Source organism: Cebus imitator, unplaced genomic scaffold (genome assembly GCF_001604975.1).
Source record: "Cebus imitator isolate Cc_AM_T3 unplaced genomic scaffold, Cebus_imitator-1.0 Scaffold10, whole genome shotgun sequence".
Classification (NCBI taxonomy): Eukaryota; Metazoa; Chordata; class Mammalia; order Primates; family Cebidae; genus Cebus; species Cebus imitator.
The window spans coordinates 10165727-10182753 of NW_016107325.1; the positions used below are offsets into that span (position 1 = coordinate 10165727).

Here is a 17027-nt window from a genome sequence, read left to right on the forward strand (position 1 = left end):
TCCAGCATCTGCTGTCTCCAGATTTTTTAATGTTCGCCATTCTTACCGGCGTGAGATGGTATCTCAATGTAGTTTTGATTTGCATTTCTCTTATGACCAGTGATGAAATGCTAGTACATTTATGACATTTATGAAACAAATTGATAGAATTTTCCTGAAAACTATAAAAATTTAAAACTAAACCCATGACCAAAATCAGATGAGGCTGTAAATACTGGTTAGCTAGATAAATGTTTTCACAACTAGAACAGCAGCAGCTGCTACACAGGGTCACTGCTACTACAATTTACTGAACATTTACTTAGCCCCCTGCACTGTATAATGAATAGCTGTACACAGTGGCTCTTCATTAAGTGGCAGATTACTTTATTCCCTCCACCATAACAACACTGTTGTTATACTTTAGGTGAATCTACCTCATTTCCAAATGTGTACCTTGATGAATCTAAAATGTCATTTAAGATCCATCTAAACTTTAGAGATTATAAGAATTTCAGAAATGTTAAAATGTAAAAAAAAAAAAAAAATGTACTTAGAATCAACTCTACAGGGTATAATTGGTCTTACTTGTTAAATGTACTTTTAAGTTAATTAGCAAAATAGAAATTCTCTCAGGCCTGTAACCCCAGCACTTGGGAGGCTGAGGTGAGTGGATCACTTAAACCCAGGAGTTTGGGACTGTCCTGCATCACATAGAGAGACCCTTTATAAAATATTTTAAAAACTAGCTGGGCACCGCCCAGCTTCTTGAGAAGCTGAGGTGGGAAAATCCCTTGAGCCCAGGAGTTTGAGGTTACAGTGAGCTATGATTATACCACTTCACTCCAGCCAAAGACACAGAGTGAGATCTTATTGCTAAAAAAAATAAATAAATGGAAATTATTTGTGATTTGGCAAATATTTAGAAATACATCCTTCTTAATTTTCATTAAAATATGAAAAATAAGTGATTAGCAAATGTTGCAACCTAACACAACTAATATAAATGACTTAAAGTTCCTCATTTTCTATAAGGTTTTAATTCTCCCAGAATTACTTTCTATCTAATCTGTATATACTATTATTTTTTAAAATATCTGACTTAATAATATTCCTATGAGTTTACCAAGGTTTATTTATCAAGTATTTATTTTGTTTCCTCAACTACTAGAATTTCAGGTTGGTACTTTCTTTTAATTTCAGTAGTTCTGGAGTGTGCATGAATGTGTGTTTGTGTTTATGTGTGCAGATCCTTTTAGGGATTCATAGAATTATAGCTGCATTACATTACTACTTCCATGGTAACCAAGAGAGTTGTACATCATATCATATGTTCCATCGTAGCCAACATGAGCACACTGATGCTTAGGGTCACCTAGGAGCAAATTATGCTTAACTTTCAGGGGCGTACAGGAAATACATGTTTTAGTGCAAGGTAATGAAAAATAAATTTTTCTAAAGTTTATCACTTGGTCAAGTGAATACATTTTGCTTTTCATTTGCTACTAAAATATATGTTAGAATAAGAAAGTTCAGATCTGAGCCCTTGAATTAAAACTGGACCTACCTGCTCTCCATTTAAGCGATGAACTTCTATCAGTTCAAGAAAGATCGATAAACGATGGCTTGTATCAACTTGAGTTTTTCTGTCTTTTGATTTTGTGGAAGCTCCAATTCTTTTCATTCCTGGTAAACTCATTGCCATATGCAGTGTTTTAATTGCATCTGCTATTTCTCCCATTTTCTTTTGTGACTGAGCTTTTATCAAATGATATAAAGGATATTCCCTCACCTGAAAAATATTTAATAATATTTCCTTGGAGTGCCTACAATATCAACACATAATTTACAATCCATCAAACATTAAAATAATGAGATCACTGAGAACAGCCCATCTTTGCATGCATGACGTCCATCTCTGTCCTCTTATTAACCTCTGATAATTTATCACATTAAATGGGATTCAGGAAAATTGCTTCTCCCTGCATCCTCTGAGATGACAAAGAGGTTGATTATGTATTTCTGCTATGACAGAAGAGAAAGTGCAAACAAGGTTTGTAAGGCTAGCAAATACATTCTAAGAAATTATTTGAATTTTCAGGAAAGGATTTTCTTTATCTGGCATTTCCAGGACTGATAAAATTATTAGATTTCTAGAAACAGAGGTTTTCCCCTTTGTTTTTTTAATTTTAAGAGCTTTAGGACACTTTAATCAAACACTGACTTCCCCCTTCGACACTACTCTTAAATATGCAGTACTGAAGCTGTCATCTTTACACTGGCTATCAATAGTGTATACAGAAAACATAAGAGAATGATAAAATGAGTTGGGAAAAAGAAGTCAAAGAGAAGATGACGACTCAGAATGAGGTGATGTGGCGGCTATAATCCTCCTGATGCTGAGGTTCTCAACCTTAGGCATCCTGCACAATTGCTTACAGAGCTTCATGTGAGACTCACCCTTATGTTCCTTCCTCAGAGATTTTGACTCAGTAGAGGTGGGGCACTAGCACTGGGGCTCTGACGTACCACCAGTCTTGAAAACCACTATCCTAAGAAGCAGGTGATATTTTCTGCAAATCTTAATTAGAATTCTATAATTCAATGAAGGGTTCTTCCATAACAGGGTTCATGGCCCTGCGAGGCAAAGCAAAAGCCTGAGGAGTTCCTCCATGACTCGAGGTAGTTAAGGAAGCAACTGAACCTAGGATCTTCCCTAATGTTGAGGGGATACTGGATATAACACATAATATCTTGGATAGAAATATACTGTGTTTATATCCTCAAACCACAAAGTTACTTTCAAAATGACGAGACGTTCTTTCACAATGACTCCGAAAAGAAGTTATTAAAAACTAAGGTCCAAGAAAAACAGACAACACAATGATTATCTTTATGCATAAAAATATGACATAATGATCTACAGTTTATCATCATTTTTATGTACCTTTATTATTGCATTTAATTTTCATTGTAACAGGAGTGTTAGTAAATGAGTTTTATAGAAAAGAAAACAGGTTCAGAGAAGTTAAAGACCAGACATTAACCTCAGGATTTTTGTCACCAAGTCCACATAGTTTTTTAGCCACAACTCAGTTACCTCAATTTTTCATACTACTGCTTGTGAGTTCAATTTTTTTGTCCATTAAAAATGCAACTGTTAGCAAAATGCTACAGGCTAAAACACAAAATATTTGGATATGTACGCTTTCAAGGAGGATGATATGTATTATCCACTTCAGTCAGGAATACTTACCTTAAAATCATAGCTCAGACAAAGTTCAAGAGACTGAGAACACAATTTGATTTTTTCTTGAGACAGGTAAACCTGAGCTAGCAGCAGATGAGCATCGGCATAAGAGGGATTGTGTTCTAAGCAATGCTGAAGGTTGTTAAAAGCTGCTTCAATGTCACCTAATAAAAAAAAAATCTACGGTTATGATTCAAATGATTAAGAAAAGGAGATCTGAGAGAAAGGCGGGAGAACAACATTTAGTTTACGGATAGCCCTAGTGTGTAAACTTAAAGTTCTCTGTTCATAGGCTATGGTTTAATTCCACCTGTGCCAGTTAGCTTCCTTCTAGTCCACATGAATGAATACACCTGCAAGTCAGGCCAGTCCTTGATCTTAATAAGCAAGCCAGGGAAAGCAGGAAAGGAAGAGAGCCAAGCACTGGTGTTACTGAGAGGCCAATAAATGAACCTTTATTCACCTTGTCAACAAAAAGGTTTTATTTATAATTTGATTAAAATAAATTATGTAGAACAAAGACATTTAAATAGCTAGAATTTTACAGTGTCACTAACATTAACAAAGAGTATATTAGTCTAGTAATCATTCTTGGCCAAAAATTCTATTACTACTATACTTCAGTAATAGGAGATACTTCAGAGATTCAGAAATACGCGTTATGGATTTAAAATGACTTTAAATACCAAATGAAATAATGCCAGTTATATATCTGGGAGTCTTAAAATAAAAGGAAATAATCAAGATGAAAGTGACAGGGATCAAGAAATTGACCTTGGGCTGATAGATGTAGTAGGAAGAGGCTCTTCAGAAGAAAACAGTGCATTGAATCTAAGTCTTAGAAGTTTCTCATGATGTAACGCACATTGATCTGAACTTAATCACCTCATAAACTGGCCTTAAAAAGATGTAAGTAGGCCAACCCCCCATTCAACCTTGCTAGGAGAATGGGGGAAAAAGAGATCCTAAGTGATTTTCTGTTCAATTATGCCCTTCAACCTCACCTGACACACCAGTCAACAAAATAAGGCTCAACTTACTGGTAATAGAAATGTACTGAGATTGAAAATGTTCTTCTCAGAGACAGAGGACTAATAAAAAAAAAAAAAAAACTGGCTGAGATGGCACAATGACTTACTAAACATAGCATCAAAGTTTGGCAATCAACCATTAAGCATAATTAGCAATGTTAGATTCTTTATTTATTGTGCTACAATCCAACACTCAAAACTGTGCAGGTATTAAAAAAAAAAGAAAGAAAAGTTAGGCATAATAAATTTGTGGGAAAATTCTTTTAGGGAGGAGAAAGATTAAGGCAATAACTTGAAGAAAGAGGTTGCACTAACAGGAGAAAGTGCATAGAGAGAGTTTGCAACCAAGAAACTGAAGCTGTATGAGTAACAAAAAGGAGAATCTTTGTTTCTTTTAAGGGTAGGGGATAGACATATAGGGTAGCGTCAGAAGACTACTAAATATTTAAAAATAAGAAGTGGGTCATTACTGTTGAGGAAAATAGGCAACGTCACCAGAGATCAACACGGACATCACATTCTAAGAGCAGTCCAATTTCCCTTGAGTGAAACCGAAAGACATTTCAGTCCTGTGTATTTGTCTTTGTCAGAGTTCTGTGTAACAAAGCATTTGGCTTGTGTTTGTCTTGGGTTCCTGGAGGAGGCCTCTAACTCTTTTCCCTCCTGTTAGGAATATCTGCGTTATTCATTATGGACCCTGATAGTTTATCCTAATGAGAAGACTCATGGTGCACCCCTAGATAGTTTATGCTAAAGATATAACTTGGAATGGGGATTGGCTGTGCCAGAAAGATCCACCGTGTGATTAGAGGGTTGGGGTTTAGAGCCACACTGTCAGTCTGTGGGGTACTGGAGATTGAATTCAATCACATGGCTTATGATTTAATCCATGCCTACATAATGAAATCCCAGTAAAAGCTATGGACACCAACCTTGGTGAGCTTCCCTGGTTGCTAATACTGATTGTTACACATTGACACGTCAGGAAGGTGATGTCTTCTGACTCTCTAGGGAGAGGACAACAGAAGCTTTACATTTGAGACCCTATCAGACCTCATGCCGTGCATCTCTCCCTGCTGCTGATCTGGGTTAGTATCTTGTTGCTATAAGAAAACAGTAATTTCCAATCTAGTGTTTTGAGTTCTGTGATTCATTCTAGCAAATTACTGAAACTGAGGGGCCCCTAAATTTGCAGCCAGCTAGTCAAAAGCACAGGAGGCTCTAGGAATGCCCAAATCTGTGGCTAGCATCTGAAGTGAGGGCAGTTTTATGGAGGACTGCACCCTTAACCTGTGATGTTTGGCCTAACTCTAGCTATTGGTGTCAAAAGTCATTGCAGTTGGCAATTTAGCAAGACTACTACTTAGACACATGCTAGCAGCAGTATTTCACATGATTTAAGGCTGCTCTTTCTTTTTTTTTTGGTTATTAGAAATTTTCTTATTTTTTATTTCAATGGGTTTTTGGGGAGGAGGTGGTGTTTGCTTATATGAATGTTATTTAGTGGTGATTTCTGAAATTCTGGTGCACTCATCACACAAGCACTGTATCCAGTGTATAGTATTTTATCCCTCCCTCACTCTCCTCCCACCCTTTTCTCTGACTCCCCGAAGTCCACTGTATCATTCTTATGTAAGGCTGTTCCTAAAAATGGGGTTGGGCCAGGCGCGGTGGCTCACGCCTGTAATCCCAGCACTTTGGGAGGCTGAGGCAGGTGATCACAAGGTCAGGAGTTTGAGACCAACCTGATCAACATGGTGAAACCTTGTCTGTACTAAAAATACAAAAATTAGCCAAGCGTGGTGGCACGCACCTGTAATCCCAGCTACTCAGGAGGCTGAGACAGGAGAATTGCTTGAACCTGGGTGGTGGAGGTTGCAGTGGGCCGAGATCGTGCCACTGTACTCCAGCCTGGGCGACAGAGCAAGACTCTGTCTCAAAAAAAAAAAAAAAAAAATACTACTCAGCTGTAAAAAAAAGAATGAAATAATGTGTTTTATAGCAACTTGGATGGAACTAGAGGCCATTACTCTAAATGAAGTAACTCAGGAATGGAAAACCAAATACCCTATGTCCCATCCCTATGGGTATAAAGGCAGAGTGATATAGTAGACTTTGGAGACTTAGAAGAGAGAGGATGGGATGTGAGTGTGGGATAGAAAGCTTCATATTGGGTATAATGTACACTACTTGGGTGATGGGTACACTAAAATTTCAGACTTTGGCACTATACAATTCATCCATGTAACCAAAAAGTGTTTGTACCCAACATAAATAAAAAATTGAAATAAAAAATAAAGAAAAAAGAGGTCCAAAGAAGCAGTAAAGGCAATCTTATCACTCCATCATAAGACAGGACGTAACTACTTATGAAAATACCTTTAAGTTGGTTTCTGCTCTTACAGTTTTACAAACTTTATTTACTTTTATAGCATTCCATTGGCAAAGGGACATACAGACAAGGATGATATGATGGTCCTTTTTTTGAGACACGGTCTCACTCTTGTTGCCCAGGCTGCGGTGCAGTGGTGTGATCCTCTGGATCACGGCAGCCTCAACCTCCCTGGGCTCAGGTGATTCTCCCATTTCAGCCTCCTGAGTAGCTGGGACTAGAGGCACATGCCACCACGCCCAGCTAATTTTGTATTTTTTGTAGAGATGGGGTTTCGCCATTTTGCTCAGGCTCATTGTGAATTCGCAGGCTCAAGTAATCTGCTAGCTTTGGCCTCCCAAAGTGCTGGGATTACAGGTGTGAGCCACTGTGCCCAGCCATGATGGTCTATTTTTATGTGTAAAATCATGTACTTGTCTGTGTCTTAGAAAACTAAGGTTATAACTGAGTTGATTTTGTTTTAAGCTATACATAACCATTCACAGAAACTAAACAGGAATTACTCAATACTTTTCAGTGGGGCCTGAAATCTGGCAAATGTTGCACTTGGCAAATGTTGCCAGTAAGAACACAACTATGGATTAATGATTGTAAATTCACATTGCCATTCTCCAGTAATTTCTGACAGACTTTTTTTTTAATGGTACAACTGCATTTTCCCAGCAATTCCCAGCAAGCCACAAAAGTTTCTAGTAATTTTTAAAGGATTAAACAATAAGTTATGCAATTCTATTCTGAATTAGAATTACTTAACTATGCATATACAAAATGTACATTTTGTGAGACTATTCTCCATATACAGGGTGATTATTTATACTTGTTTTTATCAACATCAGAATAAAAAGGTTAAAAGTTTTCAAAGTATACTCTACCTGACAAATATTTCACTTTTGCTATGAGGAAGACAGTTTGCAGAAGACCTGGTACGGTTCTTACTACAGTCTCCAGGACTGAGACACAACGCCTGAGAAGTGGACAAAGAGGTTGCCCAGGACTTGCAGGCTAAACAAAACAAATCAGCACATCATTTTATAAGTGTAAAATAATATTTACCTAAAAATAAACATACACTAATTTTAGTATAACTAACAAAACTATACACATTTTTCTAAAATGTCTTTGATTTCCCTTATTTCATAATACCTTTACTACGACTTTACTAATTTATTTCCCCGGAATTTATGAACAGACAATGCAAATAAGGGCTCTTGTTCAGCAAAATAATTATGCAACTAGTATACAATTACTAAATTGATAACATATCAAGTGAGCATATGTGTTCAAAAGTTTTATCAGAGCAATACATGTTAAAGGAAAGATAACTAAGAGGAAGGGTTTCTTGCTAGAACTGACAAAGTCAAGGCAGTAAGTGTTCAAATTCTAAATCTGCGTTGTGATTTGCTCAATTCGATTACTTTCATTATCCCCTAGAGTATTAAAAAGCCAGTTGTTAAACAATTCAGATTTTCCCCCAGTGGTAAACAGAAGGTAGAACACTCACTATGCTAAACTAAATGTCTCATTTTACATTCCCCACTCTTCTGCCTGGCATGCTTTAGAGACTCAAAGTTTTCCTTTCTAGTAATAGTGAGTATGATAATTAAATTGATACTAGAATACTGCTTTATTCTTTTCACAGTGAAAAGAATCTTATCCTTATAATGGCTGTCTTATTAATGAAGATCTTATTCTTATAACGGCTGTCTACCAAACCAATCTTTATCCAATGGTCATCCAATCACAATTTATTAATGTGATATCAGAATTTAAATATAAAATGTTCATTCCTCCTGCTTTGCCTTACTAAGCCTGTTTCTTTATGTAAGGATGATCCTCTCCACCCCGCGCCCCTGACACATAAAGATCTTTAACTGGACTGTGCCCTCTTACAGAAAATCACTCCTATAATGAGCCATTATTACTAACAACAAAGTGCTACAACTTACTTATTTTTGACACACACAATATAGAAGCTCAAAAAGATAATCGGAGTATGACTACTACTGCCTAGAATACTTCAACCTCTTTAAATTCTTCACATATAATCTGCATAATAAAATTTAGCACTGTATAATACCTATACAGTTCTACTGGTATTTTCATATTTAGTTTTGCTTCTTTTATAGGCCTAAGGGTTTTTATGTGTCTTGAAGATCAGATTTTTATGCTTCTTTGCATAGTAGATACAGAGCAAAGAGTTTAAAAATATGTATCTTTTTTCAGCCTAAAAATAGTGAAAGTGTAAATGGTGGTGAGGTTCTGATAGTGTTCTCTGTCACCTGCTAAAAATGAGTTATTGAGAACAACCATTACTTTTACTGCAAAAAATTTCAATGTGCAATCATAGAAAAAATAGTTATGCAGACAATCTTTAAGATATTATTTGTTCAATTAAAATTCTAAACAAAACTATGTCTATAAAAGGGTCAAGGAAGTAGGAACAGAACTGAGGAGACAATTCTGCCTTTACGGTATTTACCTATGAAAACAGTATCACATATGCTAATTACTTTCTATCATGCTGGTAAAGGAAAACAGAATTTCCTGGTAAAGGAAAATAGGATGTCTTGTTGAACTACAGACCCAACTACAACTTAATGCATTATTTCTTTTTCTGTCTACAGTTAATTCTCAGGACATCTTACAGAGAAATCCATTAAAACACTGAGTTAAAATGTTGACTTGGATCATGCTGGAAGCTCTCTGGTGACTCCCTGTTGTACTCAGAATTAAGCCAAAGGAATTATAACCACCACTGGTCTCCTGTAGGATGACCTCATCTCTGACTACTCACCTCCTCCTCACCCTGCCCCAGCCACATTTATCTCCCTGTGTCCCTTTGAGCTACTGAACCAGCTGCTCCCATTGTCTGAAACACTCCACCATATTTTCATATGTTCTGTGATGGTTAATACTGTCAACTTGGTTATACTGAAGGATGCAAAGTCTTGATCCTGGGTGTTTCTGTGAGGATGAGTATGAGGATGTTACCAAAGGAGATTAACATTTGAGTCACTGGGCTGAGAAAGGCAGCCCCACCCTTAATTTGGGTGGGTATCATCTCATCACCTGCCCGCATGGCCAGAATACAAAGCAGGCAGAAAAACATGAAAAGACTAGACTGGCTTAGTCTCCCAGCCTGCATCTTTCTCCCAGGCTGGATGCTTCCTGCCCTCACACATTAGACTCCAAGTTCTTCAGCTTTGGGACTCGGACTGGTTTCTTTGCTCCTCAGCTTGCAGACAGCCTATTGTGGGACCTTGTAATCATGTGATCTGTCCATCTAGAGAAGCCTAAAACATGTTGCCTTTCAAGTCTTTGTTCAGATCTCATCCTCTTCATGAGGCCTATCCTGACCAATGTGTCTAAAAATCACCATCACCCCATCATGTTTCGTTATTTTCTCTTGTCATTTTCTAATCATAGTATATAACTGACTTAATTATAGTATCTGTCTTCTCTTGTTGGAATATACACCTCAGGGGAAAAGAATATAGTTTGTTTTACATGGGTATTTCCCCAGCTCCAAGTAGAGTGCTAGGTACTCTATAAATATTTGTAGAATGAATCCTGCATACTAGATTAATACTGAAAAAAATGTATTCCAACTTCCAAGCACGTGTAAATGGATCATGATTGGGGAGTCTGAGGTCAACCCCAGGTACAATTCTATGAATATTTATTTTAAAAAATAAATAGTAATGAAACCCTAGAAAATGATCGAAAAGGCTGTATGGGTTCCCAACGAGAAAGTCATTTTCCTTATTCCCCATGTTAACACAGTTACTGAAAGGGTAGATCAGGGAGAATGCTAAGAAGTTTGCTTCTAGCAGTGGAGTGTTTGATAGTGCCCGCCCTGATATCCCTGTGTTGAATGTGAGCTGAATATAATAATAAAGTTAGGATATCTGTAACTGCTTACAATCTGTAATAAGAGTGCTGACTAATAAATCCACATCAATTTGGAAAGAACTCCCTGGTAGTACAACATAGGGTTCCAGCCTCAGCTCTACTCAAAACTGTTAATGCTTAGAAGAGAACATTATGGTAATAGTTATCTCAGAGCTAGATAAAGCAGATGATAGACGCCAGTGAGGATCCATCTAAAATAGATGACAATTATGATTCACAAGGAATATAATAATATGGAATTATAAGATGAATCTGAAAAGATAAAATTTCACAATCCAAAGTTACAACATGTAACAGACCAAAAGTCTCTGATTAACTCTTAATTCAATAAGAGGTCATTAATGTAATATGATTTATAAAAAGAAAGTTGGATGGACTTACAGAATAAGGGAGGAAAAGGTCTACTCTAGTTCTTGCAGGTCAAATCCACCTTTGGAATAATGAGCTTAATGAGAGGCACAGACAAAATAAAGCAGCCAGAATTCTCAAAACTATGTCATATAAAAAAATAAATGGCTGGAAACCTCGAGTTGTTTAGCAGAACATGAAAACGAATTGCCAATATGTGAAAGTTTGTTTCATGGATGAGGAATGATCCTTGCTCTAAGCAACTAGACTTGCTCTATGTCACTCTAGGGAGCAGGAGGAAAAGTAAATGGTCCTTTTTTTTTTTTTAAACACAAAGCAGAGTTTGACTTAACACAGGAAACACAGGCTAACAATCATAGTTATATGGTAAGAACTTCATTTTTGAGTTTGCCCAGACATGGGATAGGCACTTGATGGTGATGTTACAGACTGGATGCAAATATAAGGTAGGTGTCTGAATTAGATGACTTTTAATATCTCTTTAAAGTGAAGATTTTAAGATTTTATAAAATACAAATGAATATTTGCAAACCAATACTTTCAGTAGTTGACAACAATCATTATTATAAATAGACGGATTAAAAGCAATTTCAACTAACACAGATACAAATATTGCCATTTTAAGATGCTTATATAGTCTAATGCATCAAAGAAAACTTTTAAGTTCTTTCATAAAACATCATGTAAATGCATCCTTGAAAGTAAGTCCCGGAATTACTTACTTGCATTGGACAGAAGCTCAGATATTCCGTAACAATTTCTAACAAGAAATCAGGATTTAGCTTTTCAAAGTATTGTATGCCTAGAGGTAAACCTTCTAATTGTGAAAAATGAGTGTCCAGGACATCATTTAAAATATTAATAACGTCTTCTTGTTGCTTATTTTTCTTCATGGCAAGAACGGCATGTAAATAGATTAATTCCTAGAAAATAAGTGGTTTTCATAAATTACTCCATTTAGTTATAAAGCCATTTATTTCTGCTTAGGTTTCAAATGCATTTAATGTGCTACTGATAGGCAATTATTTGTTCAAATTTAAGTATCAGCTTGAATAGATTTTAGAATCATTTAGAAGAATAAAGTTTGGTTTTGTATGGAGGCAAATTAATAAATGCAATTACATATTAAAATTAGTGTACACTAGTGCTTTCCAGCCATTATGAAACAGTAAGACTGATTTAAAATTTTGTATTTTATAAACAGCTAGCATCTACCATCTGATAAAATAAAATACTGTACCGCAGATTTTCCAATGGACTGCTGAATTTCATTTAAAAATTCTAGCTGCTGATCTGCATCTTGTAATTGCCCTTCTATTAATTGACACTGGATCAATCCTGAAATCAAACAGGAGAAAGGCAGTTAAAGTCCACACCAATTTAGGCATGCACTCTCCAAACTGACATAACATTAATAAAACAGGCTTACCCTCATCACAATACTTCAAAGTTTTAGATTAAAAACAACAGAAAGAAAATGAAGAGTGAAAGTAAATAAAATGGGTAGCCTTGAACTTTATAAAATCATTTACTGAAGAATTCATAATTTATAGGAATCACTTTGTAAAAATCTATTCTCTCAAGATATTATTTGTGAATTAAAAATTTTATTTTAAAAGACATATGACTTTTTCTAGTGTGGGTAGTAGAGAACAATTTAAGTTTAGAAAATAAAATACATTTGTACTTCTTTAATGGCAAGTTAAAAGCAATTACTACTTGAATCTATGTTATAAGTATTTAAGAAAACAGTTGTCATACCAACTAGTGCAGGCACACTAGTCTCATCAAGTGTCATGGCGGTCTTATACCACTTCAGTGCCTCTTTAACTCTTCCTTGTAAAATCATTTGGTATCCAAGTTCTGTAGCAAATTCTGACTGCTGAGGGTTTAAACTAAAAGCTCTCTCAAGTAACATTTGAATTTTTTGAAGAATGAGTTGACTACGTCCACACTAAAAAGAAAAAATAAATTACATATGAAATATTTCAAAGTCAAACATTTCTACTGACACTGAAAGATTATTTTTTCTATATATATATATATATATATATATATATATTATTTGTACTTCACAGGGGTGGCAAAAAAAGAAAAATATTAATAATTAAGGAAAAATAAAACTTTTCTATTAACTACCTAGACAATGCATCAAGAAAGAGTTTATATTCTATCAGAACTTATATATCCTAATAGGTTGCTTTTACGAAATAACCAGTATGAAAAGTATACTTCTAATGATGTCACTGCACAAACATAACTTTTTGAACTTCTTTTCCAAGCTGTTCCATGATTGTGTTACAGATTGAACAAGAAAATCATTATTTTAAGGCTACATTTGTATGCATGTATGTGTGTGAGTGTGTGTATAACATATGTATGTTTTTTTCTTATTGAATAAAAACCAGGACTAGGATCTGTTTTCTCTCTAAACGCTAGTTGTGTCACCAATGAGAATATTTTAAAAGATGGTGCCTCAGAATCTTCTTGAAAAAATTTCAAGAAATAGCAGTGTTATTAGAAGTAAATAACTTTTCAAGACAAGACTTTTAAGAGTAAAATACTTATTCAGAAAATGTTTGAACCAACTTATATAATTTTTAGAAACCTAGTAAAAAACTAATCAAAATAGTGTGTCTAGCAATATGGTAAGCTAAAAATAGCAGGGAGTTTTCTTCCTCCAAAGTTTACACAATCCGATATCTTTGTTTTTAAATAAGAAAATTCAGTATATTCATATCACTTAATACCCTTGATATTTTTCTTTCAGCTTTATGCTTGCTAATTATTTTAACCTTCTTATGTGTATCTTTTCCCCTATTTTTTGCTAGTTTAACTACCTTTTCAATATTCGCATTTCCTATATTGATTTCAAGATTCTACTGTATTTTTCTATTTCATTCTTGATTACCTTCCTTTTACTGGGAGCTTATAATAAAAACATTTCTTTCCTAATGTCAAAAAAAATAAATAAATAAGATACCAACCATTTCCTCCACCAAAATGGTCTTTTAAACATTTTAAAACTTTTTGTAAAAAAGAGTTTTAAAAAATAAAAGCTAAGAGCAATCCTGGTCATAAACCTTATGCTCTAATGAAAATAAACCACCTTCTATTTCCTTTGCCTGGAGCGCACTTTGCTACACTTAAAAGATCAATACGTGGCATTTCCTCCATGAAGCCTCCATCAGGGCTTCTTACAGTTAGAAACCACACCTCCTCTGAACTGCCATTCTTAGGAATATACCATATATTTAAATACATATTTGTACTCTAGGCCATATGCTCTTCCCTGCCTCCACCTTTTCCACTTATTTTATGTCCTCTACTGTAGATAACAGAGCTTTGGTACATGGTAGGCACTCTCACAGTTCTGCTGAAGGCGAGGGTAGTGTTATAGAAAAGTTGAGCATTCTGTGGTTCCATGGCATCCAATGCATTTCCCAGGTTTTCCAGTTTAGTGGAAGCCTAAAACAAAAGTGACTGGTATTAATTTTAAAATACGCTAAGAAAAAACAACATAATACACGCACATATACACTAACAAAGTATAACACAACTAGTATTTTAAAAGACATTTGCTTTTATAGATTTTTCCTCCTCCAATGGGTAATTATGCATTATACAACATATTTCAGGTTCTAACAAACTCAATAATTACAAATACATTTCAGAATGTGTTTCTTTAACGCTTGTTATTGAAAGGAAACCTTTGAATAGGTAAAGCCGCCCATAATATTCCATTAACTGCACATGCCCAGCTCCCCCTCCAATAGTTAATTCATGACACAAATGAGATACAAATAATAATGAATTTACAAATCATATGAGATCAGTCCTTGAATTGCCTATATAGACTAGTTTCTAGTCAAAATACTTCTTAGAACAGAAAAATCATTACAGTACTTAGAGTTAGTAATTTCAATGCCTGGAAAATTTACTGAAGATTTACCCCTACTAAGATTCTCCTAGTATTTACTGAACTATCTATTAGGCACTGTCACATTAACCAATTTAACCACACTAAACACAATGCAAATCTACTACATGTTATACTATTTCTTTCAGATTACAGTTTAGCACTCCATGATCCAATCTACAGTCACTGTGTTTACTACTACAGAAACAGATGTACTTTATTATAAGGTACAATGGGATTTTATCCTAAGCGCATTTAACTTTTGCAAATTCAGTTAAATTGTAAATATACTATAAATTACATTTTGCATACATACTTTTTCATATCTAGTGTCACTGGTTACATTAATCATATATATCACTACACAGGAGTTTCATACAGAAAACCAAATAACCTATGATTAATGACTTAAGGCATTTTCAAGGGTAATTTTAACTGTGTAATATTTTTGCTTTACAAATAGGTTTCAGAAGCTGACCTCCTTGTTAAGGAATAGTCTAGTAATCAACTAAAAACTACCATGATATACATTCTAAAAGAGAACTTCAAGGCTTTAATGTATACGCACATGTACACCTGTATGTGTAATGAAATATATTTTTAAATATAAGACACTTAAATAATACAGTACCACTTACCTTCTCTATATCCCCCTCCCTACACACATAGTAGAGTGCCTGCATTCTCAGTGCTTCCACATTTTGGCTATCTTGGAGCAGCAACCTGCAGGAAAACATTTTAGTTAATGTTGAAACAACTTTATATATATTCTTTTATTTGAGGGCATGAAAAGTTGGTTTGCTTGCCTCACTATTCCACTGTTCAAATAAGTAATTTTCATTAGTAAAATGTCATCTGCTTTGTGAAAATTATCAACTTTATTATTTAAACAACAAAAAGTCTCTGGAATTTAATTTTTAATATATTTTTTTAAAGATATGAATAGGTTAAATCTTGTAGCAATCTCATTAAATATTGTAGCAATCCTACGTAAAGTATTAGCTAACTATACACAACAGTATAGTAAAAGAATAATTCACCTTAACAGGTTGATCTATTACAGGAATTCCAGGAATGCAAACCTGGGTAGAACATTACAACACCTACTAATATTACTCACAGCAACAGATTCCTATGTGATAAAAATAAATGAGAAATGTTACATTAAGAAATCCTATTGATAAATGGAACAAAAACCAAAAAGAAAAAAATAACAAGCATGAACTTAAGAAACGTGTAAAAGCTATAAAATTCCCATGAAACTGTATTCATGAGCATTTTAAAAAAGAACTGAACCAAAAAGGTAACACCCTAGGCTTCTTATCATGGATGATATGGTACACTCAATTACTGGTTCCAGTTTTTCAACCCTCTCTGAGTATGTGTCTTCTGCCATGAAACTAACTACAAAAGTTGGAATGTACCCTACTGCTCCTTGACTAGGGACTTGGACATTTTTCTTATATTCACAAATGGAATGTGGGCAGGAATAGCAGTGTACCAGCCTAAATTTCAGAGGCAATGCATATTTCTGCTTGTTATCTTGCACCTGCTATCACTATAAGAATCATTTCCTCTGAGTAGCAGCTGCCTCTTTTCATGAGTCCAGGGGAAAACACTGTGGGAGATGACAAGAGCCCAAACTGCAACGATGTGCCACACTCACCCAATTGGATCTGAACTGAAGCGGGGCCCCAGCCAAGCCTTGATTGAGATCAGCAGACCCTCGATGACCCACACAAATGTGAGGAAAGAATACTTACTATTGCATGTCCTGACATTTGTGGATGTTTGCTATACATCAATAGCTACCTGATATAATGATGCTCAGTTTTGGTTAAGAAACGGTTTTCTTTTTCCCCACAAATGACTACAAATTTAATGCAATGCAAACCAAAATTTTCTATAGTTTCTTTTTTTTTCTTTACTTTGTAAACTGATTATGACAGTCAAGAGCAAAAATAAGAGCCAACAAAACTGTTATAAGAGAAACATCGTGAAACTCTGTTTCTATTAAAAATTCAAAAAATTAGCTGGGCATAGTGATGGGTGCCTTGTAATCCCATCTACTCAGGAAGCTGAGGCATGAGAATCACTTGAACCTGGGAAGCAGAGGTTGCAGTGAGCCAAGATCACACCACTGCACTCCAATCTGGGTGACAGTGCAAGACTGTC

At 35.2% G+C, this 17027-nt stretch overlaps 1 protein-coding gene across 1 annotated transcript in view; it reads right to left on the bottom strand.

Moving 5' to 3' along the window:
• Window positions 1–17027, bottom strand: part of TTC21B (tetratricopeptide repeat domain 21B) — a 77209-nt gene that overhangs the window by 41540 nt on the left and 18642 nt on the right. Inside the window, exons 7-14 of the mRNA XM_037745787.1 lie at window positions 15491–15575; window positions 14303–14401; window positions 12695–12887; window positions 12174–12271; window positions 11656–11856; window positions 7525–7654; window positions 3236–3393; window positions 1547–1771 (exon numbers count right to left, since the gene is read on the bottom strand). Of these exons, the coding sequence (XP_037601715.1) occupies window positions 1547–1771; window positions 3236–3393; window positions 7525–7654; window positions 11656–11856; window positions 12174–12271; window positions 12695–12887; window positions 14303–14401; window positions 15491–15575 (1189 nt within the window). The remainder of the gene's footprint in view (window positions 1–1546; window positions 1772–3235; window positions 3394–7524; window positions 7655–11655; window positions 11857–12173; window positions 12272–12694; window positions 12888–14302; window positions 14402–15490; window positions 15576–17027) is intronic.